The sequence below is a fragment of the Lissotriton helveticus genome, chromosome 1_1, assembly GCF_964261635.1.
Source record: "Lissotriton helveticus chromosome 1_1, aLisHel1.1, whole genome shotgun sequence".
Lineage (NCBI taxonomy): Eukaryota > Metazoa > Chordata > Amphibia > Caudata > Salamandridae > Lissotriton > Lissotriton helveticus.
The window spans coordinates 527,530,931-527,547,541 of NC_136057.1; the positions used below are offsets into that span (position 1 = coordinate 527,530,931).

Sequence of the window (16,611 nt, forward strand, 5' to 3'; positions counted from 1 at the left end):
TCCTCTTTTTTTAAAGATGATCTCCTCTATGCAGGGGTTCAGGAATACAGGTGGGGAGTTGTACAACGTGGGAGCCACAAACTGAATCCAGTGATTACACATTATTCCCTGACTCAAAACTAGTTCTCCCTTACCACTGACTTACCCCCCCCCCCCCTTCCATACAGCATCTGGGGAAGTATTCAAAATGGTGGCTTACTGCAGAACTAGAGCACATCTTTCTGTCAACCAAACTCTGCCCACCAAGGCCTTGTCTGTATCCTCCAAGGAAAATTCCATTGGACTCTGGAGCCAACCATTCGTTCAGTTGTTCCATATGGAAACATTTTAAATACCAGTTTACAGGGAGGGGCTGTTTACAGCTAAGAAGACTCCATCTCTGCCCCCTTCCTCTGCCAGGAGAAGCCCAATCGCCCTATGACGGGCCTGTTGTGTTCACAAGACTCTCCCACTGTGGCAGAAAAAAGAGACCAAAGCACAATTATTGCTTGCTCACAGATGTGTACAACTTTTTAGGAGGGCCACTGGAATTGTGCGATTCTGCAGCCCTGGTGTGTTCTACATGTATGGATTTTTTTTGCATTTGCCATCTAATCAGTCATCCTTTGCATGATTTCCAAATTCTCTAGGCTTCTATCTAGATTTTCTTCAACATTAAAGTAAATACATAGTGTGTGTTTGCCAATTTCAAGAAGTAATCTGCTCTTTATTTTTATTTATTTTATTTTTTTCTCCCGTTTCGTTTGCTTTTTGATTCATTTAATCACTTCTTTGTAGCTTTTCTTCTGACGCATGTAAAGTGCTCAGTACCTCTTTAAACTAGGCTGTGCCACTTATTTACTTTAAGGAACCATTACTGTTTGAAATATTGAAATTTGCAGCCAAATAGTATTTATTAGTATCCACGCATGAGCAGACTGTAGATTTAGCCCTGATGGTGTAACTATTTTGGAATGTATGGAAAGATTTTACGTAAGAGCTCTAATTGAAACAAACGGAACAAGCATTTGCAATGCAATAGGTCTCGCATTTACAAGAGTTTGAGCTATTGACCTTGCAAATGACCATGCCTTTTATTTTTGTTTTCGTTTTTAAAACCTAAATGAAAGGAATGTCATTTACAACACTAATAGATTAAACTCTTGTAAATGCGAGACCTATTGCATTGCAAATGCTTGTTTACTTAAGTAACTACCTAGGAAAACAAAGTCCCTCTCATGTATGCATTTTATCCCCATTTTATCAAGTCAAACTGATTTCCAAACTCCTGCACAAAATAACCCCAAGCAGTGAAAGCCCAGGTTTTCTCTGACACTGCCCTGTAATTAAATGATTGTGATCTTTTAATTTGGCTTGCATATTGTTAATTTAGGCAATTTTTGTACTGTAAGCATAGTATTTTACAGATTTGTACTATGTTTGCTAGTCACATTACTACTGTAATTGTAATTATACATACTGCATTATTATTATACATCGAAAACACCAAGAGTGCCTTTGATTAAATTGTTCATGTCAGAGTTTCTGAATCCATCTGGCCTTACCCTGATAAGGAAAATCAACCCTTCTTGGCATAATAGACACGATGACAAGACATTCCCTACTTAACAGTGTGTTGCAAACGTTTGCTATGTGCAATTACAGCGACAACAGTGCTCTGGTCTATCAGTTTGATGATGTAGGCGAGGATTTTTCATTTCTGATTTTGAGACTGGGGTCTGCAATGTCTATTGATCATAGATCATAATGCCAGAGTAATGGCTGTTTCCAAAGCTTTGACAAGGCTCTTAGTGTTCGAAGTTGCTACTCTGCTATGGCTAGGTCCTATGCCTTTAACACGTGTCCCCATGATTCCGTGTCCCCAGTCCCATTGTTTCATTTACTAACATATACTGCACTGGTCCGTATGATAAGTCCACTAGATCTAGGATGAGAAACTTCAGTTTCTGGGATCCTAGAGTTCTTTACTGGGCGTTTGGAACTGCATGAAGGGGGGGGTCTCTAATTTCTTACATAGAGTTGCTATCAAGTTAGACATTGAGTGGTGGCAGTACTGCATGATCTCTACCTCCAAGTACCATTGGTTGCTTGATTTACATCCAGTGTTGTGCCACGCTTGTTCTTATCAGCACGGAGCGTTCTTGTATAGGTGTATTTTCCCTAAGGATCCCTGAAGAGTTGAAATTCCTTGCCGCTGTAGAAGTGGTGATCTGTGGATATTTAGACTAAGGCTTACTCCTGCGTATTCTGGGTAATGGTAAAGAGTGTGTCGAAAAACAACTGTGGTGCAGTTAACAAAAACTGTAAACGCTGATCAGGAGACTACATCCACCATTTGAGTCCAGCGAAAGCAAGCAATATAAAATATCATATACGTACCAAAGTTAAGGCGACTTCAAGCATTGGTGCCAGGGGCAATGGTGCCATGGAAAAGGGGGATGCAGTCCACAAAGAGTACATGTTGGCCTTCTTTGCGCTTGTGTTTCTCTGCCACCAGAATGCCATTCACAGCGGAGAGTGGGTACTTGGCTCCATGCAACATTATTTTACAGTAGGCCTGGGTGGTAAGTTTAAACACGGTCATTCTCTATAACACGGGATCCAAGGGATTGGGAAAAACTTTGACACTTAGAACAGAAACAATAGAGTCAAAGGACAACGTCCAGGTTCTGAGAGTAACAAAGTGAGGAGGCGAAAGTGGCTGCACCTCAGCGTGGTGACAAACACCCGACAGTATAGATTTCAGTGCTGGACTGTGTTCCTTTGTCACGGGCTGCCTTGCAGTCCTTATGATGGAATTCACAGCGCAGCCAGTGTGAAGTCTACTGGGTGAGACAGCTTAGGTAGGTGCTACAACTTCACCGGGAAATGGGCTCTGGTGACCTGCACCTGAGAGCCGTGCCAGATTCCCCCCCTTACCAAGTCTGTCTGGGTGTAGATGGAGCCACATGACCATGGTGGTCTGTCACTGGGTAGTATCTCTGGTCACTTTAAATTCCCCATGCGACACCCCCCTAGGGCTGAGTAATAAACCCTACTGGTCAGGAGAGGCACTCACAGACCACCCTATGAACCTACACCCCTTTTACGATGCCACCGTAACGAACTACACTATGCCTGGCTCTGTATCTGGTGACCACTTCCCTCCCCCTCACTGGCACTGCACTGAAGGGAAGAATGGCCGCAAAACACTCTTGTTGTAAACTGGGAAAGATATGTACCTTCACGACAGCCGTACGTATTCTAAAAAATAAGCACAGAATCGAAACCAGTGGTGCGCGCACACCACAGAGTAGCGGGGGCGAGGGAGCCTGTTGTCTGTGCCGCGCTAATGCGTGTAACAGACACCAACGGGAATGGGCGGAGCAAAGGCGGGACATGCGCCCGGCTTTACCCAATTGCATACTGGCTTTTTTTTTTTTTTAAAAGCACGCAAAATCCAATTGCAGCTGCCGAAACCTAGAGCACACTCACAAGCGTGTAGTCCACTTTCAAAACCCCCTGCATGAGGTCTCGCGCTGTGCGACAGTGCTGTGCACTGCAAAACTAGGCGCGAAACCTAAAAATTACTGAATGATTCTGCAGAATAAAGTTCTTTATCCATTACTAATCTCGGGCTCTTAACATTTTTTGAGGGCACCCATAGAGATCAGAGGACTTCAATCCATCTTGTGAGACACCAAGGATTATTTTTGCCCAATGCAATATATCTTTGAACCATTTAATGATAGAATGTTAACGTGTATCCATTTTCACGCTGCCTCTAAAATCTTAGTCTTTTTCAATGTCCTTTACAGGCTTTTCAAAATGCAAGACCACTGTATCCACGTGTGAAGTGATTCTGAAGAAAAAAACATTGCGAGTCTGGCCCTTTGTCTTTGAAAGTGCTTTGAATTGATAGGGGATCTTTTATTTCATTTTTTATTTTTTTTTATTTTCAAAAACCTTTATTTATACCACGATAGGGGATTTTTTTATACCTGTAGTTTTCTGCAAGAGTCTTAGTTGAGGTTTGATTTTTTGCAAAATGATGTGAGCTGTATAAACATTTGAAAACATTTTGTTGTTCTTGGTATTATATTCAAATCGGATGGTTGGCCTAGCAAAATGGAAGTCTACCCAGTTGTCCAGACCACTGACAATTTCCATCCCATGTCTTATTCTCCCTAGCCTTCACTACCTGCCCACTTTGACAGGGATGTGTCACTCCTCATTTTTCTGCAGCTTGCCTCTATGTACTCCGCATACACAATCTTCATTGCTTCTGATGACACTCTCCTAATCAAAACTCCTTAAAATATACTAACTGTAATAAAATTACTATACTCTTCCCCCAATGTCTCCCTTTACTGTTAACAGCCTCTTGACAAACATCTGCAAGTGTAACGGAAAGGACATGATAAATAGAGCGAGGTAAGTGAGAGCTATAGTGTGGTATACATATATAGAGAAGAGCATTACAAGAGTACGAGCTGAATTGTACACTTTTTTTTAGTTGTTTGAAATAGTTTGGAATTGCTTATTAAGTTGAGGTGATTAGCAGATAGTTCAGTGGTTTCTTTTTTAGTTTTTTTTTTGGGGCTAGATGGATGGGGAAATTGGGTGTACCGCATTGTATGTGATACAAATTGTTTTTATTAGTGAAGCAAAATTCAAGTGTTTAACATTTTAGGGACTTTGGTTGGTAGTAATTGTGTAGTCTCGTCTTGTGAGTGAGCCTGGCTGCAGTGTGGAGTATGGCGTTGGGACAGTTTAGTCGGACTTGGGTAGTCTGGATATTAGTGTTCCCTTATTCTGTGACAGATCAGGATTCCAACAGACTTTAAAGTCTTTTTTTGGGGATGGAGTGTCTGAAGTTTGAAACATTTGAAATCTGTAACATGTAGTGTTTTCTTTGATATGGCTATCAAGACTGAAGAAGCCATTTAGCATGTTGTTGAGGTGTTTACAGTCCGGAAGATGCTTTGGGCATGCAGAACTCGTTGGTCTAGAGGGTTGTAAGAAAATTGGGTTGTTGGATGACGGACAGGTGTGTGACCCCTGGTCAAGCAGCAATCGCAATCCTTGCTAGGTAAGTCACAAGGAAACCCCAAATTTGCCTATGCTCAGCCCTCTGGTAGCATGGCACCGAGTAGTCAGGCTTAACTTGGAGTCAATGTGTAGAGAATGTGTGCAACACTAACAGTGAAAACTCACAAAAGAGCCCACAACAGTATTAGACAAATAGAGCTTAATTTAATAAATAAAACCAGGCCAAAATTACAAAACTCTAATCTATAAAACCAGAGAGATTTCATTTTTAAGGTTTCAGTGAAAACTGCGCCAAAAACACAAAATGCCTACTGTCGATCTCATCGAACCAGACTGGAATAAACTCACAAGTTGAGGCCAACTGTGCTTGAGCACGTGTTGGCTACAGGGACCCAGTTAGAGTCACTGAACTACGTACCTTAAATCCTGGTTGCGATGCGTTGCAATGATCTGTCTGTCCGACAGCCCAGTGCTGTGTAGGAAACCAAAGCAGCACTGACCTGTATAGGTCATATCCAGCAGAAGCGATTTTCTGAAGTGCAGTCCTCCTCTGCGCTAACCCAGAGAAATGTAAAAAATGCCCCACCAGGAGGAAGCACCGAGGAGAAATTGGGTAAGAAAACAAGGTAAGTGGGGGAAAAGAAACTGCTTGCATGTCTGCTCTGGTTCTGCCTCTGGCTGCCCTCTGGAATGCTGGCACATGGAATGCTGCGTCATATACCAATGGAAGGATCAATACCGCTAAGACTCATGTGCTCCTGGGAAAGAGAGATGCAAGTACATGCGCAATGCTATTAATGGTGTTCTATATAATGACCTATACACACACACACACACACACAATCTATACCTGGAACTGTATGAATTAAAGCAGTGTTCTGGATTTGTGATTGATTGTCTTAGTATTCGAGACAAGGTCCAGAAAAATCGGAGATGTGGACAGGTAAGCAGGACTCTGGATGCAGCGGGAAGCTCTTGGAATGTTAGCGTAAAGAATGGGGTCTGGCACGCTTAAGTTCCAAGCCCAGTACAAGTAAGTAGAATTCTGGGTATGTGGGGGGTAACACTAATTCACTCCCTCACACGATAGCCCTATCCACACACACCACTGTACACACATCAAAATAATTATAATAAATGCAGGGCCACAAAGCATACTGATGGACTACTTGGTATAGTATGTCTTTAAGTAATCTTGAGGTCTGGGAAACAAAAGTAATAAGGACTGTTAATCAGGCTTTTGATAATAAAGCTCCTTCTCACACACTCAACCATGCAGGCAACACTCTGAATTGCAGAAATGCACAGTATACAAACAATTTCCCAAGCGCAAGCTTTGTTGCTGGCATTCTTATAAATGCCCTTTAAATGCAAGCCTTGACACTTGCTGCTGGTTAGATGCCCCTGGTGCGCAAGCGCGATTGGTGATATAGTCTACTTGGCTTTTGCTTCATGTTGCAGCATAAAGCTCACTGCCTCAGAGCTGCCACTGCTCTTCTGAGAGGACAAAGAGGCTAATGCTGCAGTGATTCGGGGACATGAGACGGCCGTAAAAAGAGACTATGCTGCTAGTTCGGGAGAAGTAGCTGATTGTCAAGCAAGGTACAACTCTGTGCGCCACCTTAAGATGGCCACCAAGACTTCCGCGTTCAAGTAACCACCAGTCTGGTGGCTGTTCGTCCATGCATGTCGTAGAGTTCGTCGCCTCCATCTAGCGCTCACCACTTTTAACCCATTAGAGGCTCAAATGGGTGACTGGGCCAAATGGCTGACCGTGTTGAAGATGCGCCACGCAGCCAAAGTGATGCGTCTAATCTGAGATTCGGGGACGCTGCGCTGTGAGTCCTGTTGCTTTGAGGATCCTGTTAATGGGGCTTTCAATGCAAAGGCTGGCGTTGGGGATTCGGTGCATAGTCGGAGCGATGCATCGGTTCGGAAGAGCTAAGTGGCTGCCATTGATCATAGATGCGGGTGCCTGCACCGAGGATGCCCTTGCAGCAGCGGTTCTAAAGGCGATGCAGGTTGTGACGGTGATGCAATTCTTTGTGATGGGTCCAGTCCCTGTAGCATACGGCAGTTCTGCTCTGGGTTGCACCGCACAGCAGAGGAGATGCATTGGTTCTGTTGGCTCCACAGAGGCTGGTTTAGCACCTTATCCCCCTTCCAATGGTTTACGACTGGAGTGGCTGCATTTGTCAGGGTAGACCCCCAGATGAAAGTCCAGATGCAAGGATGCTGGAAGTCTATGTCCCTGAGGCTTCAGACTGGGAGGCCAGCCAACTAGCTCTTGGTGTCACTCTGGGTTCAAGACCTTCAGGTCCAGAAGTGTACTGAAGTGGTGGTGTCTGAGGTCCAGTATTTACACACAGTTGAGCCGTTGAAGTGGGGCTGAAGCTTCTAGAGGTTTCCCTTTGAAGACACCTGGCATCCTGCCTTCTTTGGTGTCTGACTAACTGCAGGGGTATGTGCCCAGTATTAGTGTAAGGGAGGATGGACCGGCTCCTCCCTCCCATCTTGCCAGTATTGGCCCATCCTCTCAACCTAAACTTCCATTGTGTGTGGTTCTCTAGGTGGAATACACAAAGTCCAACTACTCCCAGTCATGTGACTAGAGACCGGCTGCAGGCACCAAATGGCTAGGGGAAGAACATGCCAACTTTCTAAACTGTCATTTTCAGAATGGCAATTTAAAATCTGACTTCACTGAAAGTGAGAATTTTAAATTGTGATTCCAGAGACACCAAACATGAACTAGGTATCTCTTACCACTTCTCAAATGTAATAAGGTAACTCCAAAGTTATCCCGTGGGAGAGACAGTTCTTGCAGTAGTGAAAAGCAAATTTAAGAGTTTTTCCACTACCAGGACATATAAAATGTAAAAGCACATGTCCTGCTCTTTAAACAAATTGCACCTTGCCCTTGGGGCTGTCCTGGGTTTACCAGTTACTTCTATGTATTTAAAAGGAAGTTTTGGGCTTGGTAAAAGGTTTGTTGCCAAGTTGAAATGGCCGTTTAAACTACAATCACAGGCTCTGAAGTGGCAGGCCTGAGACCTGTTTAAAGGGCTACTTAAGTGGGTGACACAATCAGTACGACAGGCCCACTAGTAACATTTAATTTGCAGGCCCTGGGAACATATATTACCACTTTACAATGAATGTAGAAGTAAATTAAATGTGTCAATTGGGTCTAAGACATTATTATCCTGTTTAGAGGAGAGAGCACATGCATGTTATCCCTGGTTAGCTATCAAAGTGCTGAGCGTCCCAAGGCCAGAAAAAACGAGGTCAGAAAAAAAAAATGGAGGATGAAGGCGAAACGTTTTGGGTGAAGAATATCCTAAGGCTGACCGGTCTATGAAGTGTCCATCTCTTTTGTTTGATCAGTCTTTAGTTACATCTATGTATCATTCAGTTACTGCTGGAAGCAAGTACTTTTGGTTGGAGAATCTCGCCCAACAGTTCAGCATCCAAGTTGAAAAATAAAGGGATTAGAATAGGTCCTTGTGGTTGTCCAAATGGAATGACTCTAGGAGCAGATGGAGAATAACTTGTTTTAATGCACGGGATTCTGTTAGTGTAGAAACATGGGTCACTTTCAGCTCAGATTGAAAAACTAGTGGAATTTGATTCCCAGTCACATAGGAGTGAGTGGTCAGCATGCTCCTTGGCAAGGGTAAGTGCCACTGGTTCATTGGAGTATAGCAAAGGGCTTGGTGCTTGCAGTGGCTTGTTTTTCCAAGTGTACTTCTAAAGGGGATTAAAGAAGCTGGTTGTGCTTTTCTGGTGGGTGATGGGTGTTCACGTTCTCATTAGAATGTGAGACAATCAATGTCACTTGTGTTATGTATTTTTATTTTTATTTTATTTTTATTTTTTTTAGGTGTCTTGTAGTCTGTGTGCCCAGTTCTGATCTTTCTCACTGCTGGCTCTAGATCAGTGAAATGCCCACTACCGCACCTCACGGGCTGCTCATCCAAAGCCATTTTAAAGGTCTGCCACCTGCTGACTGGTCCTCTCTAGAACCAGAATTGGTGCCACCGACTCCGTACTTTTAGATCTGATGAGACTTGAACCTCACGAATTCTCAGGGATGTTCTTATTATGCGAGTCTATTGTTTGCTCCTCAACTACCCTCATTTGCACTGTCCTCGTGTTTGCCTACATGTCAGTTTCATTCTGATGCATACGGTGTATTGTAACTGATATACAGCGTTTGTTGGTAAAGTGAAAATGAATGCATTTACTCCCTTCCATCTGTGATGTTGACATTTCCTCCTCTTTGCTCAGTTCTCGACATTTGGTAACGGGGCAGGCTAAAGCCTCCGCCTTAAATCTTGTATTTCAGGTGACCTGCTCAGCCCTGGCCTTCTCTGTCCAAATGTGATGCATATTATTGTGTGCGATGCCCTGCTTTCCCGCCCCAGGGTAGCGCCGACACCCTCACCTCTTCTGGGTGTTACCTTAATTTTGATACCCTAATTAAAGCCCCGAGCCTTAACGTAAATCTCTGCTTAGGAGCGAGAGTTTAGCTCCAAATGCTTTTTCCCCCAATCTAATCGTGTGCGCGCGCGTCTTTGAACATCTGTTTTATGTAACAGCGGAGTGCCTGTACTCTGCCAGCGTTACTCTGGATTGCATTCAAATTTCCTTTAAAATTCGCAGATATACATGAACGTCTGTCATCTTTTGTAAACGCCAAAGATGAAACTTGATTACCAGGTTGGAGGGAGGAGAAGGCCTGGGCAAGCGGGGGGAGCCTGGTCTGGTTCTTGAAGCGTGGCACCCTGGGTGGGTCTGGCTGGCCTTATAATCAGTGAAATTCTATGTTTCTTTATAAGCTGCCGGGAGTTCAACAATGTCCACAGTGTCCTGGGTGTAGAGGGGGAGGCGGAGACTGTCCGCACAGCGAGCCAGCGAGGGAGGATAAACAGAATGGGGCTAGTTCACTCTCCTCAGACGGCAAAAAAGAGACACTCCCTCGTTTCTGTGCAGAGGTCTGGGTGCGGAGCAGCGAGTGTGCTGCTCTGTTTTCATCTGCAGTAGGCAGTGGCAGAAGAACCTTTTTTGTGTGTCTGGGACAACACGAACTCCCGAACTCCACACAAACCAATGTGATCTCTGTCAGGAGTGAAAAACGAATCTAGTGTCGAAAATGGCAGTCCATGGGGCGTCGAAGTGCATCAAATACCTGCTGTTTGGCTTCAACTTTCTCTTCTGGGTGAGTATGTTTTTACAGGACTGTGTCTTAATCGTGAGTGCAGCGCCTGTGGCTCGTTGTTTTATGAGTGTAGGTGGACGATTCTCGACATGTAATGCAGGGGGTTATTTACAGACCCCTTCCGCCGCCCATGCGTCACTTTTAACAAGGGGGGCGGATTGGGGTTACGCATCGGCGGCGCAAGGGGCTTGTAAATCAGCCCACAGATGTTTGTAATTGGTGAGATGTGCAAACCACTGTTTTGCCACATAGTACGCTTGCCTATTTTCGCTTGCGGGCCGGGCCCCCTTGGTATCTGGGTCTTGGATCTATTGGGCATAGATGGTGAATGTACCCCCTCCTCGGATGGAAAGGGCGCATGTTTGGTTAAGAAGAAGAAAATCTGCGTCTTAACCTGTTGCACCTTCTCGATTTGGAACGGGAGGTTAGTTGGGAGTACTTACGCTTTAACGTAAGGCACGCACTGCAAGATTTTGACTTGCTGGAAACAGGCGGATGCGTCATTTTAAAAGGGCGAATGTAACAAGTAACGGAACATGTGGCATTTGACTTTTTTTATTTCCATGTGTGGAAAAGTTTGTTTTTGGCAAAACTAAACACTTCGCGTTTCTGCTGCGTAGGAAGATTGAAGCCACACCACGGTTTCCAATTTGAAAACTACTAAGGTGACCTTAAAGCGCAAATTAGCTTCACTGCAGGGCACTTTGACGCTTCTTAAAATGCCACACTTTCCTCCGTGCCGCACCCTCTGCCACACCCTCATTTGATCTCCATCTTTCTTTCCCACTCTTCATCTATTTCCCTTGGTCCCTCCCACACAGCTGCAGTTCTTACCAAAAGCCAATCAGATAGCCCTGAGTCGGTCGCTCTCTTCTCGCTGCGCGCTGCAGATTTCTGCTTTGTGCACCACCTCCGACTACACGGATTTTAAATAAACAGACTTTTGTTGTTTGGTCCAGGCCCCAGGAGTTGCATTGTTTTTAAAACCGTTAACTGGCACGGTAAGGCACTTTGTTTTATTGTAACCGAAAGCAGTCTCATTTATTATAATATTTTACACTATTTTACACTGTTACGCTTTTAGGTGTTCGACACGGTTGCAATGTATGAGTTTTAGTCTAACTAGTTCCAAAGCCGTTTGGGGCCGGACATATGAACCAAAGACCTGTGAAACCTTTTCTGTCGGTCATTTAATACAGCTATCAGTGGTGGAAAATTCACTGGCCCTGTTGCAAAATTGCCTGTTACTGTGGTTAGCCGAGGGCACGCCCACTCCGAAGGAGCCGTCCAGCTGCAGCTCCACATGTGTTTTGGCTCTTTGGGTGCTTAACCCCGTAAGTGCCGAGGACTCCTGATGCTGTTTTCAAAGAAGTTGTCGTTTTTTTTTTCTTTTTTAGTAACACGCAGTTTTTTTTGTCTTGGAAACCAGTGCCAAAGCCACGGGGATCCTGTAAAGCAATGCATTTATGAAAAGAAGGCTAAATTCAGCAATAAGGAAGGTGTCGTTTGCGTAGATTGATGGTTTTCGCAAACTAATTATTGAGATGAAACTAAGTAAGGAAAAAAAAAGTAGCAATTGGTGAGCGTTTTTAATTGCACTTTTTTTGCCCTGATTGCAGATTAACACAAGTAATATACAGTTATGGCTGTCGAACTCTTCTGTTCTCAGGAAATCATTTGATAATAATAAATGTTCTACCATTCTATAGTCAGACACGTTTATAGTTCTGGTACGCCACAAGGGTGGCTGGGCCTATTGCCCGTCACGGCAGAAGCCACATAAAACCGCAAAGAGCTGTCAAAATTCTTCCTCTCAAATTCACCAATCCTGGCAAAGTAATAGTAATTGGACCAGGGTTCACCCTCTCCGACAACAGCCTCTCCACTCCAGACATTCCTGAAATATTAGACACCCAGGGGAGGCTATGGTTATGTGATGTACATGGATCCCACTACGCTTTCTTACCAAGCATGCCTTGCCAACATCAAGGTCCACTTGGAAATGACGTTCGTCTGGTGATGCAGTAAGCTCCTCTCATCCCTGCAACAGGTCTTGGGCAGCTTCATGGTCTCCAATCCCCTGGTGTGCGGCTCAGAACCTGTGGCTCTTCAGTGGCACACTGCACCTGAATGACAGCCCTCACTCTTCGTAGCGGGGCACCGGGGCAAGGGCTTTTGCTTTTCATGGCGGCCCTGTCGTCATACAGGGTTGCCCACAGGCTTCAGGGCAAGTGATCTTGATTCTCCAGGTTGATGTCCATCACTCAGCAAGGAGTCTTGCAGTCCTTGTTCCCAGGACTGGAGACTAACAGACAGAAGTCTTGCTAAGCTTCTCAAAGTTGATGTACAGCCCCAGATGGCTGCTTGACAGTTGATAGTTTGGGAGACTCGAGCTCCCCTTTTTAGAATTCATTTTCAGACAAAGATGTGCTTTAGTCTGTTTCTCTTTGAAATTTGTGTGGTGGTTGTTACTTCCTTTGAAGTGCCCCCTCCTCTGTTGTGTCCTTTTTCCAGGAAGTAGTCCATCACAGCGGGAGCAGATCCAACCTTGATAGCCACACAACGCAGGCATTTTTTTTGGGGGGGGGGGGGTGCCTAGAGGATTACAAAAAAAGGAAATTCCTTTCTGTGTTGGGATTCTAAGTCAACAATAACATTTGTTTTAATTCATTGTATCAACAGCACCCCAAAAAAATTGCATTTAAGTCAGAACATAACATTTGATGTATCTAAATATATTTTATTTTATCTTTAAAAACAATTTCTTTCATATAGTCAGTATACACAATAAAACAAAATCATGTAAATATTTTTCTCAAAAAGGCATTTTACATGTATCCATTCAATTTGTTATAACAATTAATCATATCACAATACATAAAAAAACAATCAACTGATACAATTAAAAAAGCTTGTGTCCGCGTTTCGGTGCTTCTTTGTTTGGAATACCTTCCTCAGGACTATTTTAAAACATCTTCATTTATTTAATGTGATACTATTATGTATTACCAAGATCAATCCAGGAGTTGTAATGGAAATTAATGACTCCTCATCCCCGCTGTGTCATCAAAGGATTTCTGATTTGCACGGAAGCCTTTCGTAGCATTGGCTCGATTCTTTCCACTTTTTAGATAGTGTTTCCTCTTGATTTAGTCTGGCTTAGCGTAGTCCTTAGTGCTTCACGGACTCGTGCATGGATCCCTCCTCTTTTTAAATTGAGGCGATCAGCAGCGTCTCTAGTGTGAACTAACGCTCCGGCCGTCCGGTCTCCCTGGTTGCCTGTGTCGGCAGGGTTCAGCGTTCAGCACATACCAGCGGTACTGTGCAGGACTGGGCCAGTAGGCTCCACTGCAGTGACATGCGTAAAAAGTCCTGTTTGCACTACTGATCCAGATTACAAAAACAAGATATGCTGCCACTACCACTCGCATGCTATTTCACTCTTCATAAAAGCAGCAGCCATTTACCACTGTGAGGATAGCTCTTTGGGCTCCCCTCCATGTCTAACAAGACCTCAGTCCATGAGACAAGCATATGTTATGGTGCACACACGTGTGTGCGCCCATGCCAAAAAATCAGAAATAAGGATCCAGATCTTGCACCATGGGCTCCTAGGACAGGGATGCCAGTCTGTGACCATGTAGGACACTTGCCAGTGCCAACAGGCTTTCACTCACTTGACACCACTGGGCAAGGGAATGTCGCTCTAAGCATGGTAAGTGCACCACCAGTTTGAAAAAATGAATAATGGAACAGTCTTTCTGCTCCCTTGTGTGGAGGGAGGACTAAGCAGAAAGCACTGTAGACCCGGGGAGGGGGGGAGGGAGGGGATGGGCAGCTAGACATAGCATCAGACTGTGCTCCCAAGCCAGACTCTTCCAAAAGTTTTCTAGCCATCCTAGAGGAGCTGATTTTAAGGGTTTAATTCAATGTGCCCTTTTCTAGGGTGCTGAAAGTCTATTAGAAACCATGAAAAGTACAGCAAAAAAAGGGGTGGGGTGACCTACTGTGATCAAAAGTGCTCTTAACAGTCTTTCTTTCCTAAGAGTTAGATTGGAGGGGGGACTTAACCCTAACTTGACTTCCTGAAGGAGCAAAAAGCCCAATGAACACCAGGGAAAGTAACATTTAAAAAAAATTTGTGGGGACGGCCCACCCTAGCATCAGGCCACACCCCCACCTACATAATGTCCCAGGCACTCTTGGTTGGGAATGATTTGAGGTGGGGGTGTGGCTGGCCCGCCTCTTCTCCCCCCCTAAACCCCCCCCCCCATGCCCACCGGGCGGCCGAAACCCCACTAAACAGATATATATTAAAAAAAAATTTTTTTTTAAATAGGATGAGGCCCCAAAAGTTGTTTTGAAGAATTCCCCCCCCCCCCCCCCCCCGCAAACTGCCCTCTTGGGGTGTAGAAAGCCCACTGAATGTCAGGGAGTTATAGGGGCTAGCCCATTGTGACATTATTCCACACTTAAAGCCTAAACAGTCTTTCTGTTCCTCTGTGGCATGTAGCATACCCATTCCCATGCAAGCAAGAGGACATTTGGATTCTTTTGGGTGTAGTTTTGACATGTGGGTAAATGCCAATTTCCTCTCATTCCAATGGTAAATCGCTGCACTAGTCAGGTTCTGGGTCAGCTGGCAACCCGGGAAACATATGGACTCTGGCCATTTCTGAATCCTAGACACTGGTGAATACAGTGTAATGTGAATTGTGTGTACCCCACTTGATTTGTATACCCAGAATGCCCTGCAAAACTAAAACGTTAGCTAAAATCAGTTTTCCCTCACATTTGTGTGAAGGAAAGTGCAGAATCTGTGGAGATCCATACATTTCTTACCATCCAGCTGTCCCATACTTCCTATTAAAATGGTCCCCTATTTTTGGGGCTGAGCCTGTTACCTGCGACAGTTGTACATATACTACACCTTTTTACTGCTGGTCACTTGCAGCTCCGCTCAAGCAGAGATTAATTCTACTGTTGCAGCTCCACTCAAGCAGAGGTTGGGTCTATCCGGCAGCTTAAGATAAATTGTTTGATGAAAAATTGACACCTTGCGATATTAAGTTCTGCTGTACTTTAAGAGGGTAAATGGAAAGATGAGATGATATTGGCTTCAAGAGAAGACTGGGTTAATATTTGTCTTTTTATAATATCCCGTTTTAGGATTATGGCATCTGTGTCAAATTGATCTGAGTATTAATGCCAGTAAAGTGTGTAGGTTTATGATGCTTCTATGGCGTCTGCCGAGGCAAAAGACCGTGGAGTGCTGCACAGGATAAAGTCAACCAGTGGTTGAAGAGATATCTGGTTTGTGGATGATTAATACATTCTAACCTGAACAGCGAAATAAACTCTGTACTTGGTGTTCTAAAATCACCTTCATATTCACCAAATACTCTGGACCGCAATTAGGGAAGTTGTTTGTGTTTTCTGTGGTGCTGGAATCCAGCCTCCAAGCAGTCAAAAAATATGTTCCAATCGTCTAGTGTGCCCCAGTGGCACATGGCAATTAAGGCCACGTTTAAATTCTGCGATTTGTTTGGAAGCATCTCTTTTTTTGGGCGGAGGTGGTTAGGGGGGGGGGGGGGTTGGTGCAAGTGTCTGTTCTTGCATACTCTGGTTTTATCAAAAAAACAAAAAGGTTTATGTAGGTATCTAGATTCGTGATTATATGGTGTTGTGTGTTGTAACTGGGAGTTATTGGTGTTGTAGGTTCTCTCTTGCAGCAGGCTTACTCCCTTTGTAGGCTACGTCCCTGTCAGAAATGACTGAAGTTCGTCCCTACACAGTTTATTTTTGGAACTGGCTTGTTCACTTTAGTTAGTGGCTATTGCCATGAAGTCGATTTTGCATCTCCCCGAGACAATGCCTACACTGATGGGGAGAACATAAACATTTTCAATACTGTCTCTGCCCTCTAATATTTGTTGAACGAATTTTGAGAACTCAAATTTTAGAAATCCTGAATTGGGATCAGTCATTGACTTAAGCTAGATGATTGCAGACGTCAGTTTTATTAAGCAGTACCTTTCTAGTGCAATAAAAAGCAAATAAGCCATACTAGACTGGTTTCATGGACTTGGTAGTTGTCCTGGTCATTGCCAGGTAGATTTCATGCGGGTATCTGGTCCTTGAGAACTTTGTTTGCCATAGGAAATAAAGTGTATTCAGACCCCATCCTCCTGGAGGTTGTGAAGGGGTTCCAGTTCGATTCCGAGAAAATAAATGTAGGCAAGTAACCTCTTATAATCGACGCTAAGTGGTAGCTTCATGATGTAGGAGCATGAACCGATCTTACTTATGCTAAACATCTATTCTTTTGATGGGGAGTAGGGCCTATAGCTCTGAGTTAA

General features: G+C 44.2%; 1 protein-coding gene across 2 annotated transcripts in view; it reads left to right on the forward strand.

Moving 5' to 3' along the window:
- The window catches only part of CD9 (CD9 molecule), a 202,411-nt gene that overhangs the window by 30,065 nt on the left and 155,735 nt on the right, over positions 1 to 16,611 (forward strand). The window contains exon 1 of one of the 2 annotated variants that reach the window (XM_078673991.1): positions 9,975 to 10,252. The exons of the other annotated variant lie outside the window; for it this stretch is intronic. Within the exon in view, the coding sequence (XP_078530117.1) occupies positions 10,187 to 10,252 (66 nt within the window). The 5' untranslated portion in view covers positions 9,975 to 10,186. Of the gene's footprint in view, positions 1 to 9,974; positions 10,253 to 16,611 lie in introns of those variants that run through there. 2 annotated transcript variants of the gene reach the window in all.